At 42.3% G+C, this 22,462-nt stretch overlaps 1 protein-coding gene across 9 annotated transcripts; it reads right to left on the bottom strand.

The window, feature by feature from the left end:
• Positions 1–78: 78 nt before the first annotated feature.
• Mrpl42 (mitochondrial ribosomal protein L42) lies at positions 79–21,839 on the bottom strand. Of its 9 annotated transcripts, XM_087901934.1 has the most exons (8): positions 21,690–21,839; positions 19,953–20,101; positions 18,518–18,589; positions 13,141–13,204; positions 10,136–10,216; positions 9,492–9,628; positions 4,943–5,106; positions 79–263 (listed from the first exon to the last, which is right to left on the bottom strand). In XM_087901934.1, the coding sequence occupies exons 4-8, from the start codon at positions 13,202–13,204 to the stop codon at positions 218–220; spliced, it is 492 nt and encodes a 163-aa protein (XP_087758060.1). In that variant the 5' UTR covers positions 18,518–18,589; positions 19,953–20,101; positions 21,690–21,839; the 3' UTR covers positions 79–217. The 9 variants fall into 9 exon arrangements, 8 of the variants coding, with proteins under 8 accessions (XP_087758060.1, XP_087758057.1, XP_087758061.1 ...); XM_087901931.1 differs by lacking the exon at positions 9,492–9,628 and having other exon boundaries at positions 10,136–10,220; XM_087901935.1 differs by lacking the exon at positions 18,518–18,589.
• Positions 21,840–22,462: the final 623 nt, after the last annotated feature.

The following is a 22,462-nucleotide window of genomic DNA, read 5'->3' as shown; positions in this document are numbered from 1 at the left end:
AGACTTCAATGTTTCTAAAGGAAAATAAGATCAAGCAGGCTTCTCTAAATAAGAACTTCAAATTCACAATCAACGTAATGAGGTACATTTAAAAATATGAAGGGGTACTTTTATTATTTTCTTACATAATATCGTAATGAATACACCAGGTGCGTTTTCTCAGCTGGCAAATAAGACACACAGCAAAACTTCCTTATGCTTGGGAAGTCAAGAGCCGTCACCTGTCTCTGGGAGGATTTGGTTTCTTACGACGTCTGTGATACCTGGAGAAGAAGAAAATATTAGAGGTAAGTACAATTTGTCTCTGTGTGTGTGTACATGTGTGCGTGTGTGTACGTGTGCACGTATGTGTAAACACACAGACACTAAGCAAATGTGTTCTGAATGTTCTGAAAGGACAATAACGACAGGTTAGATTTTTTTCTTTATGCACACAAACTAGTATCTGGGGTTTTCTGCTGAGTTCTTTACTGAGAGAGGTATTGGGACAATCAATTCCACCTAATTAAAGTCTGCTTACAATTCAAAGTGCTTCACAATCCTGATGGGAAAAGATATGCTAGGAGATTACATTAATTAGCAGCCAAAAGCTAATTACTAGCAATAAGATTAAATAAGTAAATAAGATTAAACATAGGTAAGATCCTAGATAACATGCTTGGTTGTACGGCTCTGAATAGTCCCCTTGCCTTCAGCCTGTCCCTTCCAATGAATAGTCAGGGGATTTTCACAACTTCAATGACTTGGTTATGAATGTTTATGAAGATTAAAGCAATCTGGAATGCACAGGAAGGAAGCAAGTAATGATAGCCGGTAAGGAAGTTCAAAAGAGGCTTGAATTCAGGTCTCTGGATAATGTGCAATAACAAGAGGCTGGGAAAAGAGCTCAGTCAGGAAAGCATCTGCCCTGCAAGCATAAGCACCGAGTTCAAGTCCCAGCACCCATGTAAAAAAAACCAACCACGAGGGCACATGCTTTTAGTCCCAGCAGTAGGCAGTGGAGACAGGTAAGATCCTGGGGCTTGCTGACCAGCCTAACCTAGTTGGCGAGCTCCAGGCTACTGAGAGACTGTCTCAAAACAACAGTGGGCAGCTTCTGATAATGGCACTTGAGACCTGAAGCTGACCAATAACCTCCGCACACCTGCACACATCCCGCCACATAAGTAGATACACAGACAAACAGTAGAGCTGGTGAGACGGCACAGGCAGTAAAAGCACTTGCTGTGTAACTACGTCCCTGGAACCACGGCAGAAGACTGACTCCTGACAGCTGTCCTCTGCCATCCACATTATCAGCATGGCACGCACACATCCACACACACAACACTAATAATAAAACAAAAACTTCTTAAGTAAAATGAAAATAAAAGACAAACAGGAGATGCAATAAGGCCACGAATCACAGGAGCACACCTAAGAACAGTGTGACTAAAGACACAGAGCTATGGGATGGCTTAATTTACTTTCACGATCGCTAACTTAACAGTGACAAAGACGGGTGACCATCTAACAGTACGCAAAAACGATGTGAGCACTAAGAAATAAAAATCAAAGGAGACTAGAACATAAAAAGGAATAAGAATGGAAAGACTGGAAGTTGGGAGGGGTTGGAGGGAGATACGATCAACACACACATGTATGAAATTATCGAAGAATAAATGTAAGAGTACTAAAATGGGTTATCCTACAACAACTTGCTTATTCAAACACAATAAAAATTACTTATGACATTTGTACATTAAGACAGACTGTGTTGGCTAAAACCTCTAACTTTTTTCTTGGAAAAGACACAGAAATTATCACCTTTAGGTCGGAATTCCAGCATTCAGAAGCTGAAGCAGGATTGTGACAAGGTCAAGAGCTACCTGGACTACAAAGGAGTTCCAGGACAGACTGGCCTATACAGTAATAACTTGTCTCAAAACAAAGCATACAAGAAAAAAGAAACACACACGCACACACACACACGTTCTTACAGAGAGGTAGTTAAGTGAGGAACTTGTTTAGACAGGGAAAAGAAAGGCTGTTTTACTACACAGAACCAAAAACTTTGGGGAAAGTCTAAATAAAAAGTAAATAAATGAATAACAGGCAGTGGTGGCATACACCTTGAGGCTAACCTGGTCTACAGAGTATTACAGGTGAGCCAGGGCTAGCTACATAATGAAACATTATCTTTAGAAAAAAAAAAAAAGTTAAGAGCTGGGCTGGCAAAATGATTCAGTTGGTAAAGGCGCTTGATGCCAGGTTTAACAACGGTCCCGTCTCTGGGACCAAAACGATGGCAGGAGAGTACCAGCGCCTGTAAGTTGTCCTCCGACCTCCACCTGCTCAGTACGGTATGTACCCATTCCCTTCTCTAATAAAAAATAATGTCAGGCCAACCTCACCAAGAAGTTAGTGTAAAGTAGTAACCGTGGGAATCCTGTCTACTGAAGGAGAAGAGAGAAGAGACCCCCTGAAGAGAAACTGAGGCAGTTAACAGAGCTCCAGGAGCCAGAGTCACCTAGGTACTCAAATGATGACCACTCAGATCCAACACACACAACAATGGCTTCTTCTTCCTCCTTCCCCATCCATATGAAAGGTGACCACTCACCAGGACACCCAATCACAACTGCCTCCTCTCCCCACCATGCTCCCCATTCCCTGGTTCCCCGTCACATCCATCGGGGTCTCTTTCTTGTCACTGGGGTCAAATGCCTGAGAGAAGCAGCCTAAGGGAAGAGGTTGGTTTGGCCCAGCTGTAGAGGGGTGGTCCACAACAGTGAGGAAAGCACAGAAAGGCCGTGCTGGTTCCAGCCTGCGGCAGCGGGAGTTGGAAGCTGGCACTTTCCCCTGATGGTGTGATCGAGAAACAGAGAAGACAACAGAGGGGGTCAGGCTTTTCACCCCAGAAGCCCAGACAGACCCCATCTCCTGAAGGGTTGGGGACCAAGTGCAGAGACACAGAGTTTCAGATCCACATGCACCAGCACTCCGCCCAACCAGAGCTGCTTGAGTTTCCTCCACATTTTATGTGGCAGGCTAGTCTTTCATGTCTGGGAAGTTGTTACCACTTCCTGTATATATCTCTGAACCATCTTTCAAGGTTCACTGACACTTTTAATTGTTTATATTCCACTGTCCTCAGCCCTCAACTCTAACAACTTGCAAACAAGGAACAGGTTTTCATAAGCTAGCCAGTACTGGAGCAATCTGGTGCCTACACTCAGGAGCTCCGGTGGATGCAGCCTGCACAAGAGTCAGCTCAGGGGTGGTTACCCAATTGCACCAGGGAATGAGAACAGAGCTCGCTCAGACAAACAAACATAAACAACAAGGAACACTTCATGGCTTGGTCTGGAAGAAGAAAGACATGAAAGATGACTCTGGGCCAGGAGTATAGCTCAACAGTGAACCACACTGTGGGGCCCTAGGTTTGATCCCTAGCATTACAAAAAAGGAAATAAGGACTTGATCAGGGGTGGAGGAAGAGAAAGGGAGTGTATCTCAGAATACAGAGACTGCCTCTAATTCAGAAGGCCCTGGGTTCAATTCTCAACACTTCAAGAACCAAAAAATGAATAAAGTAAAAATGCTTTTATTTAAAAGGAAGGGTGGCAAATGGCTTAGTGGGTAAAGGTCCTTGCCACCAAGCCTCAAAACCTAAGTTTGATCTTTGGGACGCATATGGAAGGTGATCACCAACTCCCCCAAGTTATCCTCTGACTGCCACACGCCTCCCCACCCCAAATAAACAAACAAATAAATAAATTTAATAAAATTTTATTTGAAAAGAAGAGAGAAGCCAGGCTGTTGTGGCACACATCTTTAATCCCAATACTTGGGAGCCAGAAGCAGGTGGATCTCTGAGTTCAAGGCCAGCCTGGTCTACAGAGAGAGTTTCAGGACAGCCAGGGATACATAGTAAAACCCTGTCTTAATAAAACAAAAAAAACAAACAAAAGGAAACAGAGGGGAAAATGGTAGGTAGGTAGGTAGGTAGATAGTGGGACCTGGCTCAATCTTTAAAGTGCCTTCCATGGAAGTATGAGAATCTGGGTTCAAATCCCCATTGTCTACATAAAAAGCCAACCAGTATTGTAGTGGACACCTGTCATCTTAGAACCGAGGAGGCAGAGACAGTCTAGGTAATCGGTGAGGTCTGTCTCAAAAACAAGGTAGGAGCTGGAGTGATGACTCAGGGGGTAAGAGCACTGGCTGTTCTAGAAGAACTGGGTTTGACTCCCAGCACCCTTCTGGTGGCTCACGACCATCTCTAACTCCAGTTGCAGGGGATCCAATGACCTCCCCCCTCTTACCTCCTAGGGCACAGTATGCATGTGGTGCATAAACATGAAAGTAGGCCAAACACTCATACATTATATAAAATAAAAATAACTAAGTATCAGGAGAAAGGGAAGAAAACCAGTAAGTGAGGGGAGGGGAGACGGAGGAAGGGCCGACACTGACCTCTGGCCTCCATGCACTCACACAGTAGCATGAAAATACATAAACACACACACACACAAAGAAAGATTAATTCAAAACAGCCACAAAAGAGAGCTAGAGCCACAGTCAGATACAGGCTGAGCACTGTAAGCAGAGAGGCAACTGGTTTCTAAAAGATTCAGGGACGCTATTTACTGACCAGTCAGACCCTGCACAACTATTTTTTGTGTAATAATGCAAAATTTGCTAAAAATGGATAAAGGGAGCCTGGGGAGATGGCTCAGAGGTTAAGAGAACTCGCTGCTCTTGCAAAGGATGTAGGTTTGGTTCCCATTACATGGTGGCTCCCATCCCAGGGGCTCTGGGTGCTCCTCTGGTCTCCATGGGCACCAGGAACACATGTAGTGAGCATGCTTACACACAGACAAATCACTCACACACATAACAGAAAAACTACATAAAGGAAAGGCTAGAGCAAGGTCAGGTGAAAAGGAGTGAAACTTACTGTCCGTGCGGGTACCAGCGGTGCTTTGTGGTGAAGAACACCTTGCTGAGTTGTTCTATCATGGGCCCTTGCTCAAGTCGTTCACTTTTTATTTCTAACTTGGTTTTCAGCACTTGTTCATGTGTTTCTTCATTATTACGCAAAATGTCTGGTGGAGGGATAGGCTATAAAATAAGAAATAACAAACAAGTGTGGAAATGGAAGCCAGGACAGAACAACGAGCACACTCAGCAATTGATTAGACTTCCTGACGTGGGGAAGCAGCCAGCACTTTCAGTTATATTATTCAAATTAGAAATACTCTTCGACTCACAGAAAAATTGTGGGTTTCTTTTCCAATAATAAAAGTTCTTAATTCTTTTCCATCAGTAATAAGGTACTTGTTACTTTTTTTCCTATTTCCCTAAAGTGTCATTCTAGGGTCCATAGTACTTTTTTAACTTGAATTTGAGAGTCTACCTTATGTTATTAAGGAGAGAACAATGAAAAATATATAAAAGACCTCTGGACTTTTTGACTAAGAATGGTTTGACTAAGAATGGCCCCTGGACTTGAATGTTTGCTTCCCAGGAGGACTGTTTAGGAAAGGTTAGAAGGTGTGGTCCTGGTGGATGAGGTGTGTCACTGGAGGTGGTCGCTGAGGTTTCAAGAGCCCACACCAGGCTTAGTTTCTCCCTCTGCTTGTAAACACAAGTTCTTAGCTACTGCTCCAGCATCACGCCTGCCTCCCTGCTGCCACGCTCCCTGCCATGATGCCCCTGCCATGATGCCTCTACCATGATGCCCCTGCCATGATGATCACGAACTAACCCTATGAAACTGTAACAAGCTCCCAATGACATGCTTTCTTTTAGAAGTTGCCTTGACCAGGGTGTCTTTTCACCGCAATGGGACAGTACCTAAGACAACAGAGCCTTTAGATAAGGCTTTTCTCTTGGGTTTGCTGTTTGTTTCTAAAGGTCAAATGTCTAAAGCCAGGCATGTTAGAACTCACCTGTCATCTCAACACCAGGGAAGCTGAGACAAAAGGGCTGTCATTGAGGACACTGAACAACAGAGTAAGTTCCAGAAAAGTCTGGAAAATAAAGAGATCCAGCCTGGGGCATAGTGAATCTTTGCCTCAAAAGACTTCCCCACTTAAAAAACTTATTTATAAACAAGGTGTTTGGGGCCGGCAAGATGCCTCATGGATAAAAGTGCTCCCTGAGAAAGCCTGGCAACCCAAGTTTGCTCCCTGGGACCCACATGGAGACAGACGGAGAGAACTGAGACTACAAAGTTACCCTCTGGACCCCACCCTCACGCTGTGCATCTTAGTCACTGTTCTGTCGCTGTGAAGAGACCCATGACCATGACAACTCTTATAAAGGAACATTTCATTGAGGTGGCTCACAGTTTAGAGGTTTAGTCCACTACCGTCATGGCAGGAAGAATGACAGCATCTGGGCAGTAGCTGGAGAAGGGGCTGAGAGTTCTACATCTGGATCCGGGCAGCAGGAAGAGAGACACTGGGACTGCCTTCAGCTTTTGAAACCACAAAGCCCACCAATGACACACTTCCTCCAACAAGGCAACAAGGCCACACCTCCTAACCCATCTCAAGTAGTGCCATTCCCTAATGACTAAACGTTCAAATATATGAGCCTATGGGGCCATTCTCATTCAAACCACCACAGAGCAAACATATGAGCCATACACATCATATAGAAATGTACAATAAAAAATGAATAAAAAACTAATGTCAAGCGTTAATAAACACTGGTTCTCATTCCCTAGCAGTTTTAATTCTAGAATATTCTAATTTTCACTGTAGCTTGAAATATTTGCCTGGCATGACAGTACACATCTTTACCACCAGCACTTGGGAACCAAAGGCAGGTAGATCTCTGTGGACTTGAGGTCAGTCTGGTGGACAGAGTCAGAGAGCTGTAGCTACACAGTGAGACCCTGTCTCAAAAAACAAACACATTTATTTTCAAGTGTACAGATAAAAAGGACATGGGAATAAATGCTGAAGTCTATACCAACACCACTAGCAGACTCAGAATTTTTTAAACTGCAGTTCTCCTGGACCAGCTTTAGAGGGTGTGTCTCAGGAAGACAGAGAAGCTAACATGAAACTAAGCACTGAAGCACTCAAAGCTCTCAGCCTGAATTCCCGTGTTTTCCTTTTCCCTTCTTTTATTTTGTCACATTTATTTACATCTTGTGTGCATGTGTGTGCTCCACCATGACGATCACGTGGAGGTAAGAGGATAACTCAGGAACTGGCTCTCCCCTTCTTCTACTGTATGGGTCAGAGGGACTGAACTCAGATCACACGTTTTACCCATGGGACCATCTTACTGACATCTGTTTCTTGAGGCAGTCTTATGTAGCTCAGGTGTAGGGGCTGGAGCAATGGCTCAGGAGTTAAGTGCACTGGCTGTTCTTCCAAAGGGCCTGGGTTCAATTTCTAGCACTCACACGGCAGCTCACAACTGTCTGTAACTCCAAGATCTGACACTCTCACACAGACATACATGTAGGCAAAACACCAATGCATATAAAATATAAATAAATAAGTAATCTAAACCTGATATGTAGCCAGAGAACTACCTGGCTCTCCTGACCCTCTTGCCCCTATCTTCCAGGTGCTAAGATTACAGGTATACACCATTCTAACTGGGCTTCCTTGTTTTAGTTAGAAGTTCAAACACTGCGCTAGAGAAATGGTTCAGTGGTTAAGACCACTGGTTGGTCTTCCAAACGACCTGGATTTGATTTCTAGCATCTACATGGTAGCTCACAACTGTCTCTAACTCCAGTCCTAGGGAATCCAACACCCTTTTCTGGCCTCTGCAAGTACTGTTAGTGCATAGACATATATGCAGAAGGAACATCCATATGCATAAAATAAAAATTAAAAAGCTTTTTAAGGCACTGGAAAGGTGGCTCAGAGGATAAGAGCACTGGCTGCTCAATTCCTAGCAACCACATGGTGGCTCATAACCATCTGTAATGAGATCTGGTGCACTCTTCTGGCCCACAGGGATACATGCAAGCAGAATATTGTATATATAATAAATAAATCTTTGCCAGGTGGTTGTGATGCACGCCTTTAATCCCAGCACTTGGGAGGCAGAGGCAGGCAGCCTGGTCTACAAGAGCTAGTTCCAGGACAGGCTCCAAAGCTACAGAGAAACCCTGTCTCGAAAAAACAAAAAACAAGAACCAAATAAAAAAATAAATAGTTAAAAAGTTTTTTAAAATAAAAAAAAAATTAAAATTTGTTTTTGACCTGGGCAGTGGTGGTGCACACTTTTAATTCCAGCACTCAGGAAGCAGAGACAGATGAATTCAATGTCAACCCGGTCTAGAGATTGAGTTCCAGAACAGCCAGGGCTGATGCAGAGAAACCTATCTCAAAAAAAACAAACCAAAAACCAAAACAAACAAAACAAAAACAAAATACAGAAAAAAGGAAAAAAAAGAAAGAAAGAAAGAAAGAAAGAAAGAAAGAAAGAAGGAAAGAAAGAAAAAGAATCTGTTCTAGATTCAGCTGCATTGGTGTGAGAGTAAGACAGGGGCAAGAAGGGAAGAGAAATAATACCAGGATGACCGATGACAGCAGCAGATAGAGTATTATCAAAAAGTAAAACAAAAGCACGAAAAGTTATCAAGAGAAATATCTACGTTTTTTAAAGTAAGAACTCAAAAATATTTTTTTTAATTTAGAAAAAATAATAGACAGCATGAGGTGGTAAAAAAAAAGTCAGTCAGGCCTGGTCTGTACAGTTAGTTCTGGGCCATCACAGCTGAGAGTGAGACTCTGTTTCAAATACACAAATAAAACAAACACTAAAAAAATAAACATTTTCAACAAAAAAAAATGATAAAGACTTAGGGCAAACTAAAATAAGATATACTAAAGTAGTTTTTATCTTGTGCCTGATGATAGGAAAAAAATTTTTTGAACAGGAAAAAATTTAAGCGAAGTAATTAAAAATATTTACCCACTGGGGGCTAGAAAGATGCCTAGCGGTTAAGAGCACTGGCAGCTCTTTCAGAGGACTCAGGTTCAATTCCCAGCAACCCACAAGGTGCCTCAACCATGAGGAACTCTAGTTCCAGGGGATCCAAAGCCATTTTTTGACCTCTGCAGACATCAGGCCTATACTTGGTACAGACACACAGGCAGACAAAACACTCATTCCTATATAAATAAAAGTGGAAAAGTTTTGTTCATTTTGGCTTATCACAAAAAAAATAAAAATAAAAATGGCATAGGGCTAGAGATATGGCTCAGTGGTTAAGAATGAGCCCTGTTCTTCCAGAGGACTCAAGTTCAAATCTCGGCACCCCTATCAGGCACCTCACAAACACCTGTAACTCCAGTTCCAAGAGATCCAACACACCCTTTTGGATGCTTTGGGCACCCACACACATTCAGCACTCACTCACACATACACATGAGATAAAAACAGACATTTTTTTTTTAAATTGCTAACTTCACCAAACATTAAAAAGATGATTTGGACTTTTGAAATGGCCCAGCAGGAGAACACACCTGCCCCCAGGCCTGATGCCTTGAGTTAATTCCTGAAACCCACATGGTGGCTGGAGGTAACCGACTTCCACAGGAATCCTCTAGCTTCCACACAAATACCAGGGTATGGACATGCACACAGACAAATGAATGGAATCCTACAATTAAAAAGATGGTTGGAATCAACAGCACAAAAGCTATGGAACAGCACTCTAAAACACAGTCTGTCGTGATTCATGGGAGGATCAGATTGAACACGTTTCGTTTTACTTGGAGGAGCGTGTGAGCGCATGTGGTGCTGGGAATTCAACCCACAGCCTCACAAACACTAGGTGTGAGCTCTACCAATCTTCTATGTCCAAAACTTCCAACAACTTTAAATTTTAGACAAGGTCTCACTAGGAAGAATGGAATGTCCTCCTGCTTCAGGCCAACAGGTCGGGATTACAGGTCCCCGCTACCAGGTCTAGTTTTTATCAAATTATTAGGTCAGAAAAGGATGTCCTAATTGCCCTTAAATAGTTCCCTTGTATACTAAGAAACTTTAAAGGAAAAAAGAAAACAAAACTAAAGGAAAAAAGACAAAAAGGAAAAATCAAGACAGTGAACTCGAGAAGCTAAAAGACCCAAAGCAAACAAAGGTTAGCAGACAATTCCTTACATACTTTTGTGTGCTCGTACGGGATGTCCACGGAAGGGTGGTAGCACACTACTGTCCGGCCATCGGATGTCAAAGCGAGCTCCACCTTGCTGGAAAGGGACATTTGGAATACAGTTAGCCTGCGCTCAAGGCAGCATGAGTACTTTCATGTTTGGTTTTAGTTTTTTTTGAGACAAGGTCTCACTGGAGCCCAGGTAGTCATGGAACTCACTACATAGGCCATGCTGGTCACAAACACACGGCAATCCTCTTGCCTCTGCCTCCAAAGTGAATGGATAAGAGATATATACCATCAAATCTGGCAGAATGACTTTCGTTTTGAGATAGGCTATCATGTGCTCCAGGCTGATTTTGAACTTACTATGTAGTCAAGGATGACCCTTAACTCTTGATCCTTAAGATTATACCCAGCAAGAATAATTACCCTTAAAGAGAAAACTAATTAGAAATCAACCCAGACGCCACACTGAAAGCAAGGCCTCTGGCTGCTGGAGAAGGGCAAGGGCAAGAAGGTACAAGCTGCACGCACATGTGCCCGCGTGCTAAGACAGTTTGGGTTAGAGTGAGCCACAGGAGCAAGGGCAGCCCCGAGGACATGGCTACTGCTGCACATGGCATCTGAGGACAAAGCAAGTGTTTCTAGGATGACTTTTATAAAGCCATGGATGACAGCCATCCATTTGCCACCCCAGTCAACCAATGTGGAAGTTCCACATCACAGAAGAGGCTGGGGCCTTTAGAGGACGCTTTCTAAGACTTCCAGAACACATCAGCCCTAAAATCCTGGTTTCAAGATGCTACTTTAAGCCAGGCACGGTGGCACGCACCCCCAGTCCCAACAGGCCAACCTCTAAGCTCCAGGCCCAGCCTAGTTTATAGAGCAAGTTCCAGGACACCCAGGGCTACCCAGAGGAAACCTGTCTCAAAAAACAAAAACAAACAAACACAAACAAAAAGTTTTAAGCTTAAGACAGACTATTCTAGACAAAGAGAAAAATATTGAAAATCATTACTGAACTTTTCAGACCTAACTGAAATGTTAACTGACAATTCTTACAACTGAATCTAACAGTGTTAATTTGAATTGGTTCTGAGCAAATTTGTGTAAGATAAAAGAGGTTCATGCACTATAGAACTGGAAGTTTAGAAGCTGACTGGGGCTGGTGTGATGGCTCAGTGGGCAAAGGCGCTCGCTGCTAAGATGACGACCTGAGTTTGATCCCCAGGACCCACACGGAGAGTTGTCTTCTAACCTCTATATGCATGTCATAGCCCATACACGCACACACACGAATAAACAAATGGAATAAAAAATGTATTTACATAAGGTTGCTAATTACAGGTTGAGAGACTATGTTGAATATACTTTTATGCTACAATAATAAAATATTCAATTTGAATGCAAAATTAATCACAAATGCTAAAGGGGACACGTTGTATAACAAGTGACAGGACTGTAACAGAAATTTTCAGCTTTAACCACCGTAAGAAACAGTAGTGAATATAAACTGTATACTACATTATTTTACTATGATCTTATCACTGAACTCTATACATAATTGCAATAACACTTCTGATATTAGTTAATTAATTCATCTATTTTTCATTTTTTTACATAAGGAAAAGTCTCACTTTATACCTCTGGCTAGCCTAGAACTCAAAGCTTCACCTGCGTCTGCCTCTTCAGGGCTGGGATTAAATAAGAGCAGCACCATGGCCAGCCCAAACAAGTTTTTTTTAAGATTCATTTTGTGTCTGAATGTTTTGCCTGCATGTATGTATGCACATCATGCGTGTTCCTGGTGTCCTCAGAGGTCAGATGAGGTTATCAGATCCCCTGGAACTGGAGATATGAATAAGTTACAAGTCATCACGTGGGTGCGGGGAGCCAAACCCAGGTCTGTACGAGCAGCGCTTTTAACCACTAAGTCAGCATCTTTCCACCACCATCACTCCTTTTTGAGCCAATGTCTCACTAGACAGTCCAGGCTGGCCTTGAACTCATGATCCTTTTGCTTTAGCTTTCCATGTGCCAGGATGACCACAACAGAAGCTTTAGGGGGTTTTGCATAATTTATACACTGACATCACTCAATCTGTTCAGGTTCAAAGAAACATAACCCAGTCTTATTCATCACTAGCTACTTAACTTAGTACTCATCAAATGTACAGTTAAAACCAGTATCAGAAAGTATGGCTGTCGAGAAGGCTTGTTGGTCTTGCAAAGGACCCTGGTTCAGTTCCCAGACCCACACAGTCACTCACAAGTAAGTAGCTCCAGTTCCGGATCTGATGCCCTCTTCTGACCACCTCAGGCACCAGGAATGCATGTGGTGCACATACATACATGCAGACAAAGCACTCATCCACACAATAAATTTTTTTAAAAAAAAGTAAAAATTCCTCAGCATGGTGGCACACATCCAAGCACTAAGAAGAGGATCAGGAATCCAAGGCCAGACTCAGCTACACGGTGAGTTTGAGCCTAGCCTGGGCTGTTTTTTGTTTGTTTATTTTTATTTACTAAAACCTGCGATAAAACACACATAACTTAAGAAAATAAAATGCATTTTTTGCAAATCCACTCTGCTCAAAAAAAAAAAAACCACAAAACCCTATCATATGCTGTTCTACTTCTCAGAATAATGACTAAGCTGGATAAACACCAAAGCGGTGCTGCATTCAACAGTGCAGTCTGGAATTATTCAGTGCCAAACAAAAGACAGATAAATACCTAATCTAATAGATATAAGCCCTAACATAAAATTATAAAAACAAATTAGCTTTTATAAAAAGTTAAAGCCTGCTGCAGACAAAGCAAGTCTGTTAACAAATGTGAGCCTTCACTGCAACACAATAGCAATAGATTTGATCTAAAATGTAGAACGTGTATAATCCAGATACATACTTAATCCATACACACAAGACACAATTTTAAAAACAAAATTAAAGAAAGATTAATCAGGAGAGCAAACACAAAATCATTTCAGATGCGGATGTGACACATACCAGTTGTAGTCATCTGGAAGAGAAGAGTAGGTAGACTTTCGACAAACACTAGATAAGGCTCCATCTGCAAAAAACATCAGCATAAAAGCAAATTTAAACATTAACCAATATTTGTTTCTTTTTTTGTTGCTGTTTATTGAGACAGGATCTCACTATGCAGCCCTGAGTGTCCTGGAACTCACTCTGTAAATCAGGGTGCCCTTGAGGTCAGATATTAGCCTGCCTCTGCCTCCCTAGTGCTAGGATTAAAGGCATGTGCCACCACATCTTTCTTAAATGCTTCATATTTTCTTTTTCTTTTTTTTTATTTTTTGGTTATTTTCAAAGCAAGGTCTCTCTATATAGTCTTCAATTTATCCTGGAACAGTCTTTGTAGACCGGGCTGGCCTCACTCAGAGACCCACCTGCCTCTGCCTCTGCGTGCTGGGACGAAAGGCGTGCACCGCCATGCTGGATGTGACACCACCAATGTCTGCTGTTGGTTATAAAACAGGCTTGTGGTAGTGCTAGGGACTCAACAAGTATGACCATTCCTGCTTCACATGAGAAATGAGCAGGTCTGCTCTGGGAGACAGACAAGAAGCTTCAGTACACAGGGTCTGTGCTGTCAAGGTGGGTAAGCTCTGGGAGAAAGGCGAGCTTGCACATTCCAGAACACCTTTCTAGTGCAGCTGTCTCTGCTGCCCTGAGGATGAAGAAACGAGGCAGTGCTAAGAGGAGAATACAATGTTCCCTACAGACGAGGAATAGCTCAGATCAGGGATAAAAAGAGAAAATAAAAACATTTGGATATTCCAACCTTTCCAAAAAGAACATAAAATATTTGGACATTCTTTCAGTGACGAAATACGGAATAATTTGTTCAAAATTGTCTTAAACTGCTCACACTTCAAAGAGCAATTTCATTTTCAGAACACTTACAGACGCAATAGCTATGCCTTTGTTCTCTTAGTTGTTATTCTTTGTCAAATGGACTTCTCTGTGCAGCCCTGGCTGTCCTGGAATTTGCTCTGTAGACCAGACTAGCCTTGAGTTTACAGAGATCCGCCTGTATCTTCCTTCCAAGTGCTGGGATAAAGGCCAGGCAAGCTATGCATTTTTTTAATCTGTAAAAAGTTTTTTAATGTTCAAAATAATTTGAACATTAATTTGATATTCCTCTAAATACAAAGGAAAAATCCAGAGGCAGCTCATATGATAAAAGTAAGTTCTGAAGCAGGTGGCCGTGGTGCACGCAGTGTTCATATGACCTCACTCACAGTGTCTCTGCTCTCCTCTGCCCCTAAGTTATCATCAGATCAAATAGCTTCATAAGCTTTAAAAAACACCAAGTCCTTACCTGATGCTGATCACATACAGGAGTTTTTAATGTTCTCTTACAAGGAAGGGCTTTTCCTTTTTTCTTTTTCTTTCTTTTTTTTTTTTTTTTTTTTTTTTTTTTAATATTTATTTATTGATTATGCATACAGTGCAGGCCAGAAGAGGGTACCAAGACTCATTACAGATGGCTGTAAGCCACCATATGGTTGCTGGGAATTGAACTCAGGACCTTTGAAAGAACAGGCAGAGCTCTTAACCGCTGAGCCATCTCTCCAGCCCCCTTTTTTTGGTTTTTTGAGACAGGGTTTCTCTCTAGCTTTGGAGTCTGTCCTGGAACTTGCTCTGTAAATCAAGCCAGCCTTGAACTCACAGAGATCAGCCTACCTCTGCCACCTGAGTGCTCGTATTAAAGGTGTGGCCGCCACCACCTGACTGATTTTTCTGGATGCTCTTTGTACTTTCTTGCAACTCTTTTTTTTTTTAAATATTTTTGTGGTTTATTTAACTTTATTTTATGTGCATTGGTGTGAAGGTGTCAGATCCCCTGAAACTGGATCTTCAGACAGTTGTGAGCTGCCATGTGGGTGCTGGGAATTGAACCCGTGTCCTCTGCAAGAGCACTCAGTATTCTTAACCACTGAGCCATCTCTCCAGCCCCTCTTTGTACTTTCTAACTGTTGGTTTTGCTTAATATCCTACTTTTTCATATAAAATGTCAAAAATAGGACAATTTAAGTTTGTTCACAGTTAACTGAATATGCTTACAATCCCAGTCAACTCAAATTAGTTAACCATTTCTAATCTCCTGCTGGGTACAAGAGGGACTGAGGATATCAAATGTGGACTAGGGCCACAGTATAAATGTAATGAGCAACCTAACAGTAAAAACATTATTTCAGTAAGAGAGACAAATAAGTAGTCCCATGTTAACTCCTGTGAAGACTAAGGGCTGTGTTAGGTCTGAGTTCTCACCACCCTGGGGCTGGGCATCACTTAGGGAGAGAGGAGTCTAGGTAGCAGGGATCTTTCTCTCAACTTGCCACCAAGTTCCATCTCTGAGACCCACACGATAGAAGAGAACCAATTCCACAGACAAATGTGCAATTTTTAAAAACACATGAAAAACAGACCAACTAAAAGGAAAATTATCAAAGCTGGGCCTGTGGTTTTCATATAATCCATGTGAGAGCCACGGGGCCACACAGCGAGGCCCTGTCCCAAGACAACAAAACAATCACTAGCACCTGACCCCATGTACTGCTGACACAGACCCTAAGGGGTCCAAGTCAGCACATGAGATACTTGCACATCCACCCCACTGCTGCACTGTGCACAACAGTCAAGACAGTCATCAACAGGCAAGGGGTAAAGAAAATGTAGCATGTATACACTTCATTCAGGCATAAAGAACGAAATTATGCCACTTGCAAAAAAATGGATGGAATTCAGGTCATAATGGTAAGTGGAGTAAGTCACACTCTGAAGGACGGACAGCTGGGTGTGGCCCTCACAATTGTAACTCTATTATCAGGGAAACTGAGGCAGGAATCCAAAAAGTTTGAAAGCAGGCTGGGTGAGAGTGAAACACTGAAAACAGTAACAACAAAATCCCTAGTGTAGTAGAAATCCTAGTGCTTGGGAAGTGGAGGCAGAAAGATTAGGTATTCACCAAGGTCAGCCTCACCTACGTAGCAAGTTCAAGACCAGCCTGGGCTAATGAAATTGCCTCAACCAAACAAAAAACAGAGCCGTGTTGCAGGAGGCCACTTATTCGTTCCCAGCTGGCCAGACCTGAAATAATTACTCAAAACCATACTATTTGCAATACTGTTTGGCCAATAGCTTAAGCGTATTTCTGGCGAATTCTTATATCTTAAATTAACCCATCTCCATTAATCTGTGTATCACCATGTGGCTGTGGCTAACCGGGTAAAGTTCCATCCCTAGCGGCTGTCTCCAAAGGGGCTACATGGAGGCTCCCTGACTCTGCCTTCTTTCTCCCAGCATTCAGTTTAGTTTTCCCACCTAGCTCTATTCTGCCCTATCACAGGCCAAACAGTTTCTTTTTCTTTAACCAATAAAAGCAACACATATAGAGAAGGACCTCCCACACCAGAACCAGATGTAGCTCAGTGTCAGGGCAATGACTTAGCATGCATAATTTCAGTTCCCAACACCACAAAAACAAAGCTAAAGATTCTGGACTAGGGATATAGCTCAGTGTGTAAAGCACACATTGTACAAGTGTGAGGACCCGCGTCTGGACTCATCACACCCAAGTTGACCTCCAGCCCCATACACATGCCCAGGTAAGCACACCCACGCACATACCACACACACAAATAACACACAGCATATAAAAAGGGGGCTGAGGAGATGACTTGGTTGGTAAAATGCTTGTTCACAATGAGGACCTGAGTTAAAACCCCAGCACCCATGAAAGGTAGGAACAATGGTGTGCGCTTCTAATACCCATGCTGGAGAGCGTGCATAGCAGACCCCAGACAGCCTAGGCTAACCGAAGATCTTCAGGTCCTAGTGAGAGACCATCTCAGCAAAAGATTGATGGTGCCAATGGAAAACAACCCAAAGTTCTCTGGCCTCACAAGTACACTCACACCAACATTCATACCCACCCCACAAAGCAAAAAAATTAAAATTAAAAATTAAAACACATACAGAAAAGATAAAAACTGCATATTTTCCCTAATATGCATACAGAATATATACATACATGGGGATTATGGTTTTTTGTTTGTTTTTGAGACAGGGTTATAGTATGCAGCCCAGGCTGGCCTCCAACTTCCTGCAATCTTCCTGCCTCTGCCTCCAGAGTACTGGACTACAGGTGTGTGTCCCATGCCCAGCCTGCTTGCAGATAATGTGAACGCAGAAGGGAACTAGAGAAAGAGGTTTAAAGAGAAGGGAGAGGGGAAATAAAGGAGGATGATGAGGGGAGGAATATTCCATGTATTCTCTCCTGTGGAAATCTAGGTTTAAATATATGTACAAATACATGACATGAAAGCCAAAGGGGGCTATTTAGGGAGAGGAACGAACCAGCAAAGGGACTATGTATACATGAAATGTCATAATGAAACTCGTTTTGTATGCTGACCAGACGATTAACTAGAAAGTAAAAAGCATTACAGCAATTTTATTGTTTATTATCGGTATTTTGAGACAGACTCTCACTATGTAGTCGTGGCTGGCCCGAAATTCACTAAGTATACCAGATTAGCCTGGAACTCAGAGAGACCCAAATGCTACCTCTACTTCCCAAATGCTTGGGATTATAGGCTTGTGTTACCATGCCCATCTCACTCAGTAACTTTTTGTTGTTTTGAGACAGGGTTTCTCTATATAGCCCTAGTTACCCTGAAACTCACTATACTAGTCTAGGCTGACTTCAAACTCACAGAGATTCCCCTGCCTTTACCTCTTGAGTGCTAGCTAGGATCAAAGGCCTGCATCACCATGCACAGTTCAGTATAGCTATTTATTTATTTATTTATTTATTTATTTATGACTTTTTCAAGGCACGGTTTTTCTGTGTAACTCTGGAGTCTGTCCTGGAACTTGTTCTGTAGACCAGGCTGGACTCGAACTCACAGAGATCTGTCTGTCTCTGCCTCCCAAATTCTGGGATTAAAAGAGTGTGCCACCACCACCCAGCTGGTTGTTTTTTAAAAATGACCTAAAAATCCATATATTATCTTATAGCACACATCATATATTGAGATTTTCATTAGTGTTATTATTATTTTGAGACAAGGTTTCACTGTAGCACTGGCTGGTCTGGAACTCTCTATGTAGACCAAGCTGGCCTCGAACTCACAGAGATCCACCTGCCTCTGCCTCCCGAGTGCTGGGATTAAAGGCATGCACCACCACCCAACACTATAGTAACTTTTAAAAGCCTAGATAATCAAAAGCTAAAAGTGTTTTGTTTTTATTCTTATTGTAAATAGAATGTGATAAATAAAATATCCAGAGCCCTAAAAATGAGGAGCAGGTAAGCAAATAGAAAAGTGGGATTTAGTGTACTTTTGAATACCTGAATTTGCCATTTGCATTGGTTGATACCTGGTATTTGCCTTCCAAGACAAGAACAAGGACCAGCGGCGGGCTGTGGATGAAGGAGGCTTGGCTGATATGATTGGCTGTCTTAGCTAATGGATGCAGTCCATTTACAATTAGGTTATGATTCACTCTATATGGAAACAACTTTGGGACAAACCTAAAGCATGTGCAAAGGCAGCCTGAGGAAACTGTTCAACTTACCAGGGGTTCTGGGGAGCCTCACATGGGGCAAAAGCTCCTAGAACTACACTTGTGTATCTGCACATGCACACGTGTGTGCAAACTGGTAAAAGTCCTGTCCAGTTCTGTAATAGACTGATATTGCACCAATATTAATTTTCTGGATTTGGTGACACTTGATAATTATGTAAAAGTGTTATTCTTTGGGAATCCAGAGTTGGATACAAAGTACATAAAACTGTTTGTACTGTTGTACTTCTTATAACCCTAAACTTTCTCCTTTTTTCAAAATATGGTCTAACTATGTAGCCCAGGCTAAACCCCAACTCATGACCTCCCAGCCTCAAACTCCTTAGCCATTGGGATTGCAGATGTACAATTCCACAATTTGCTATGAAATTATTTCAAAATAAAATATCTAATTAATGAAAAAAAAAAAGAAAAGTGGGATTTTAGTAAATTTGAACACTGTCTTAAAAAGGAGCTAAGTGAGCAAAGGTTTGTCTTGGGTCCAATGCCCCTATTCATTGCTGGGGGGTGAGGGGGATGAAAGCAGATCGCTGTGAGAAGCAGGACTTTTACACTCTATTATTTGTGTCAACAGATTGACTATTAAGCATGTATTAACACACGTTTGCAAGGATCTTCAGAAAGAAAACACATTTATTTGTTTAATTGCTATATTCATAAGGGAAAAAACTCCCACAGTATTAACAAATGATTGTCCCTGAGAGATGGGTGGGTCTGTGGATTTGCTTTTTATTTCCAAATTTTGAGAACTACTGAAAAAAAGTAACAGCTGTAAAATATGCTAAGTATAAATGTTCTTCCTAAAGGAGACATTACCTTCTACCAGTACACCAGTTCATCTAAATCCTACTTGTGGTTTAAAGACAGCCAATGATTACCCTTGATCTTTTACTCAGCATTTATGCATGTACACACACAAAAATCATCTTCTAAACCCATAAAAAGGATCATTCTCTCTCTGATATATCAGGTTCTTTTCTCTATCTATTTGATGATCTGTTCGTGTTGGTAACAGCCGCACGATATTCAGTTAAGATGTAGCATAATTTATCCAGTCCCCTTTTGACTGACAATTAAATCCTGTCACTTTTTAATTGTTGCAAACAACAGGCATGTAGAATAACCAAATATCTTAAATATTCTATACTCGAAGAGGCATAAAACTTTTTAAAACATTTTTTCCCAAAAGCTTCACTTACTTTGGATTGGAAATAAATGTTTGCAGACAGTCCTGCTTGATGTCACCCATTTCGCTACTGCGGCCATGATCTATTAGGTGACGTGGACAAAGATACTGTGAGGAGAAACCGCTTCTCACATCTGTTTCTAGGCACACAGATTTTCATTCCTGCTTAAGAGATAAAAGAAAAATCACGTAAAGATGAATGCAAACACTACAATAGGATCGGAACTATTAACTAACACTAGTCTTTTGAAACACGGCTTTTCAACTTTTCAGTTCCACACAATTCAACAATGGGACAAAGAGCTATGACATCAAACTATAAGAAAGGAAACCCGGGCTGGAGAGATGGCTCAGTGGTTAAGAGCACTGACTGCTCTTCTAGAGGACCCGGGTTCAATTCCCAGCACCAGGAAGCAGCACCCTCACACATTTATACATACAGGTTAAAACACCAATAAAATAAATAATAATAAAAAGAAAGGAAACCCAAGAACTAAGTCCACTATCATTTCTCCTAACTGCAACCTTCTCAGCACTCAATATAGTCTGTTTCAGTTGAGTGGTCAGTAAAAGTGCAATTACTTAGGAAGCCATTCACACAGACTACTCCTCAAACACCAGTGTGTCTACGTAATAACTCCCAAGTACCACATAAGACCATATCACTTACGGTAATAGTGTTTCTGATGAAATGAAATATTCAACAAGACCTATCTTTGGCCCATGAAAAGTGTAAGAGGAACCATCTTACAGGTTTTAAATAAAGTGCCCTCCTCGCCATTTCATCTTACTGTCACTTAACATTTAAAGATATGTCAAAACATATTTATATTAAACCATAAAAATTTAAAGGACTTGCTTCCAAAGACTTTGGAGCTCACTTAGAAACTGGAAAATCTGAGGCAAATCATTAAACAAACGACCTTTCAAGTACTCCATGGTAAACTGAGGGAAACAATCACAATTTTTATGAATGCTGTAAATAAATCGTATATAATGACCATGCCCCTACTTTCAATTTGTCTCAATGGCTATCTATGCCTTTCAATAGCTCAGTAGGCATCAAAGGGAATAGTCACTATTTGCAGGTTGATTCCTGGCACTGTCAGAACAGGGCGACTTGCTAACCCAGAGTTCATTCAGCATGCGATAGTGGTGTGCAATAGTGGCTTGCACTATTGTGGATTTCCTTACATTCTGCGCTCTTTCAGGCAGGTGATAGGAACAAAGGCCGAAAGAAGTCTAATGATTTATTATTTTAGTAGTCCACTATATAACTGGTGGCCTGCATGGCACACAAACCCACGTCTTCCGATTACAGGTCCAAAATCAAAACATTTGTGGGAGACAGCAAGTTTCCTCGGCTCGATGCTGATATACCCGGCAGAGGGTCCAACCACTGCTGCATAAAGACTTTCGAGGGTGAGCCCCTTGGCACCGAATTCCGTTCCAAATCAAACACCCTGGTGGGTCTGTTGGAGGAACAGGTGCACAGGGACTATGACCCATGGACCAACAGAAAGACTTGTACCAGGACTGATCTCAGGAGTTGCCAAGAGCATGGTGCAGCCGAACGTGCACCAGCACACGGGTTGTGAGCTACGGAGGAGGCGCAACCATACGCCAGCCCTTCTGCTGGACACCGGCAGCCTCGCCCTGTGGGCAGCGACAGACAGAAAAGCCTCAATGACTACGGACAAGCCTTCCAGGCCTGTCCCAAAGGAAGAGAAGGCAGCGGTTATATACCCACCTACTCACCGCCGGCCCGCCATCTTGCTTCAATCCGGGTCCTAAAGACGGCGTCCAGCGCGCGCGCCACAGGCCCGCAAGGTATTCTGGGAGTCGTAGTTTCTGTGGGGAAAGTAGCCTTGGTCTCAGATGGAAGACGGGAAGGGCGGACGGGCGGGTCCCTATGGCCAGCATTTGTTATGGCTTCTTGGGTTGCAAAAGGTGCTCAGACAACACAATCGCCACCCTCCCATTTCTGGTAGCAGGTAGTGCTTAAAATAACAACAGCAAAAACAATTTTATGTTAATACTCAGAGAGACACTAGACTATTATCCCATGATGGATGAATTAAGTTTTCTCAGGGAAGACAAGACATCAGAGAACTCAAATGTGGATGTTAAGAGCTGAGAGGGAGACATTCCGGGTGTGGCTTTGTTGACTAGCTTGAAGGTTAGTCAAAGCATCAGAGAGAAGAGACTAAGAGAGCGGATTGGGAGTTGTCTGATAAGGGTGGGGGTGAATTCCATTTGGGAGTTGTTGATTTGGGGAGTCATCTGAGATGCCCAAGTGGTGATATAAAACGAAGCAGGCCGGTAGATTTATTTCCAGAGGGGAGGTTGGGCTACAAAGGAATATAAAGCTGTAGGAATGAGGGCTGGGTGTGTAGCTTGGTGCAAGAGCATGCCTGAGGCCCTGGGTTTGATCTCCAGCGCCACAAAAACTTAATAAATGATGGGCTGGTGTAGGAAGAAGAAGTAGATGAAATGGAAGGTGGCTCCAAACTAAGACAAGGA

The sequence above is a fragment of the Myodes glareolus genome, chromosome 26 (genome assembly GCF_982192425.1).
Source record: "Myodes glareolus chromosome 26, mMyoGla1.1, whole genome shotgun sequence".
In the NCBI taxonomy this organism is placed as follows: domain Eukaryota; kingdom Metazoa; phylum Chordata; class Mammalia; order Rodentia; family Cricetidae; genus Myodes; species Myodes glareolus.
Note: the sequence above shows the minus strand (reverse complement) of the source record. Positions and strands in the feature narration are given on the sequence as shown.

Coding starts and splice junctions, on each gene's coding strand:
- Mrpl42 (XM_087901931.1), bottom strand. CDS start 20,019: ATGGCCGCAGTAGCGAAATGGGTGACATCAAGCAGGACTGTCTGCAAA. Junction 18,590..19,952: donor ACATTTATTTCCAATCCAAA/GTAAGTGAAGCT, acceptor CTTCATCCACAG/CCCGCCGCTGGTCCTTGTTC. Junction 264..4,942: donor CGCTGGTACCCGCACGGACA/GTAAGTTTCACT, acceptor CTTCTTCTCCAG/GTATCACAGACGTCGTAAGA.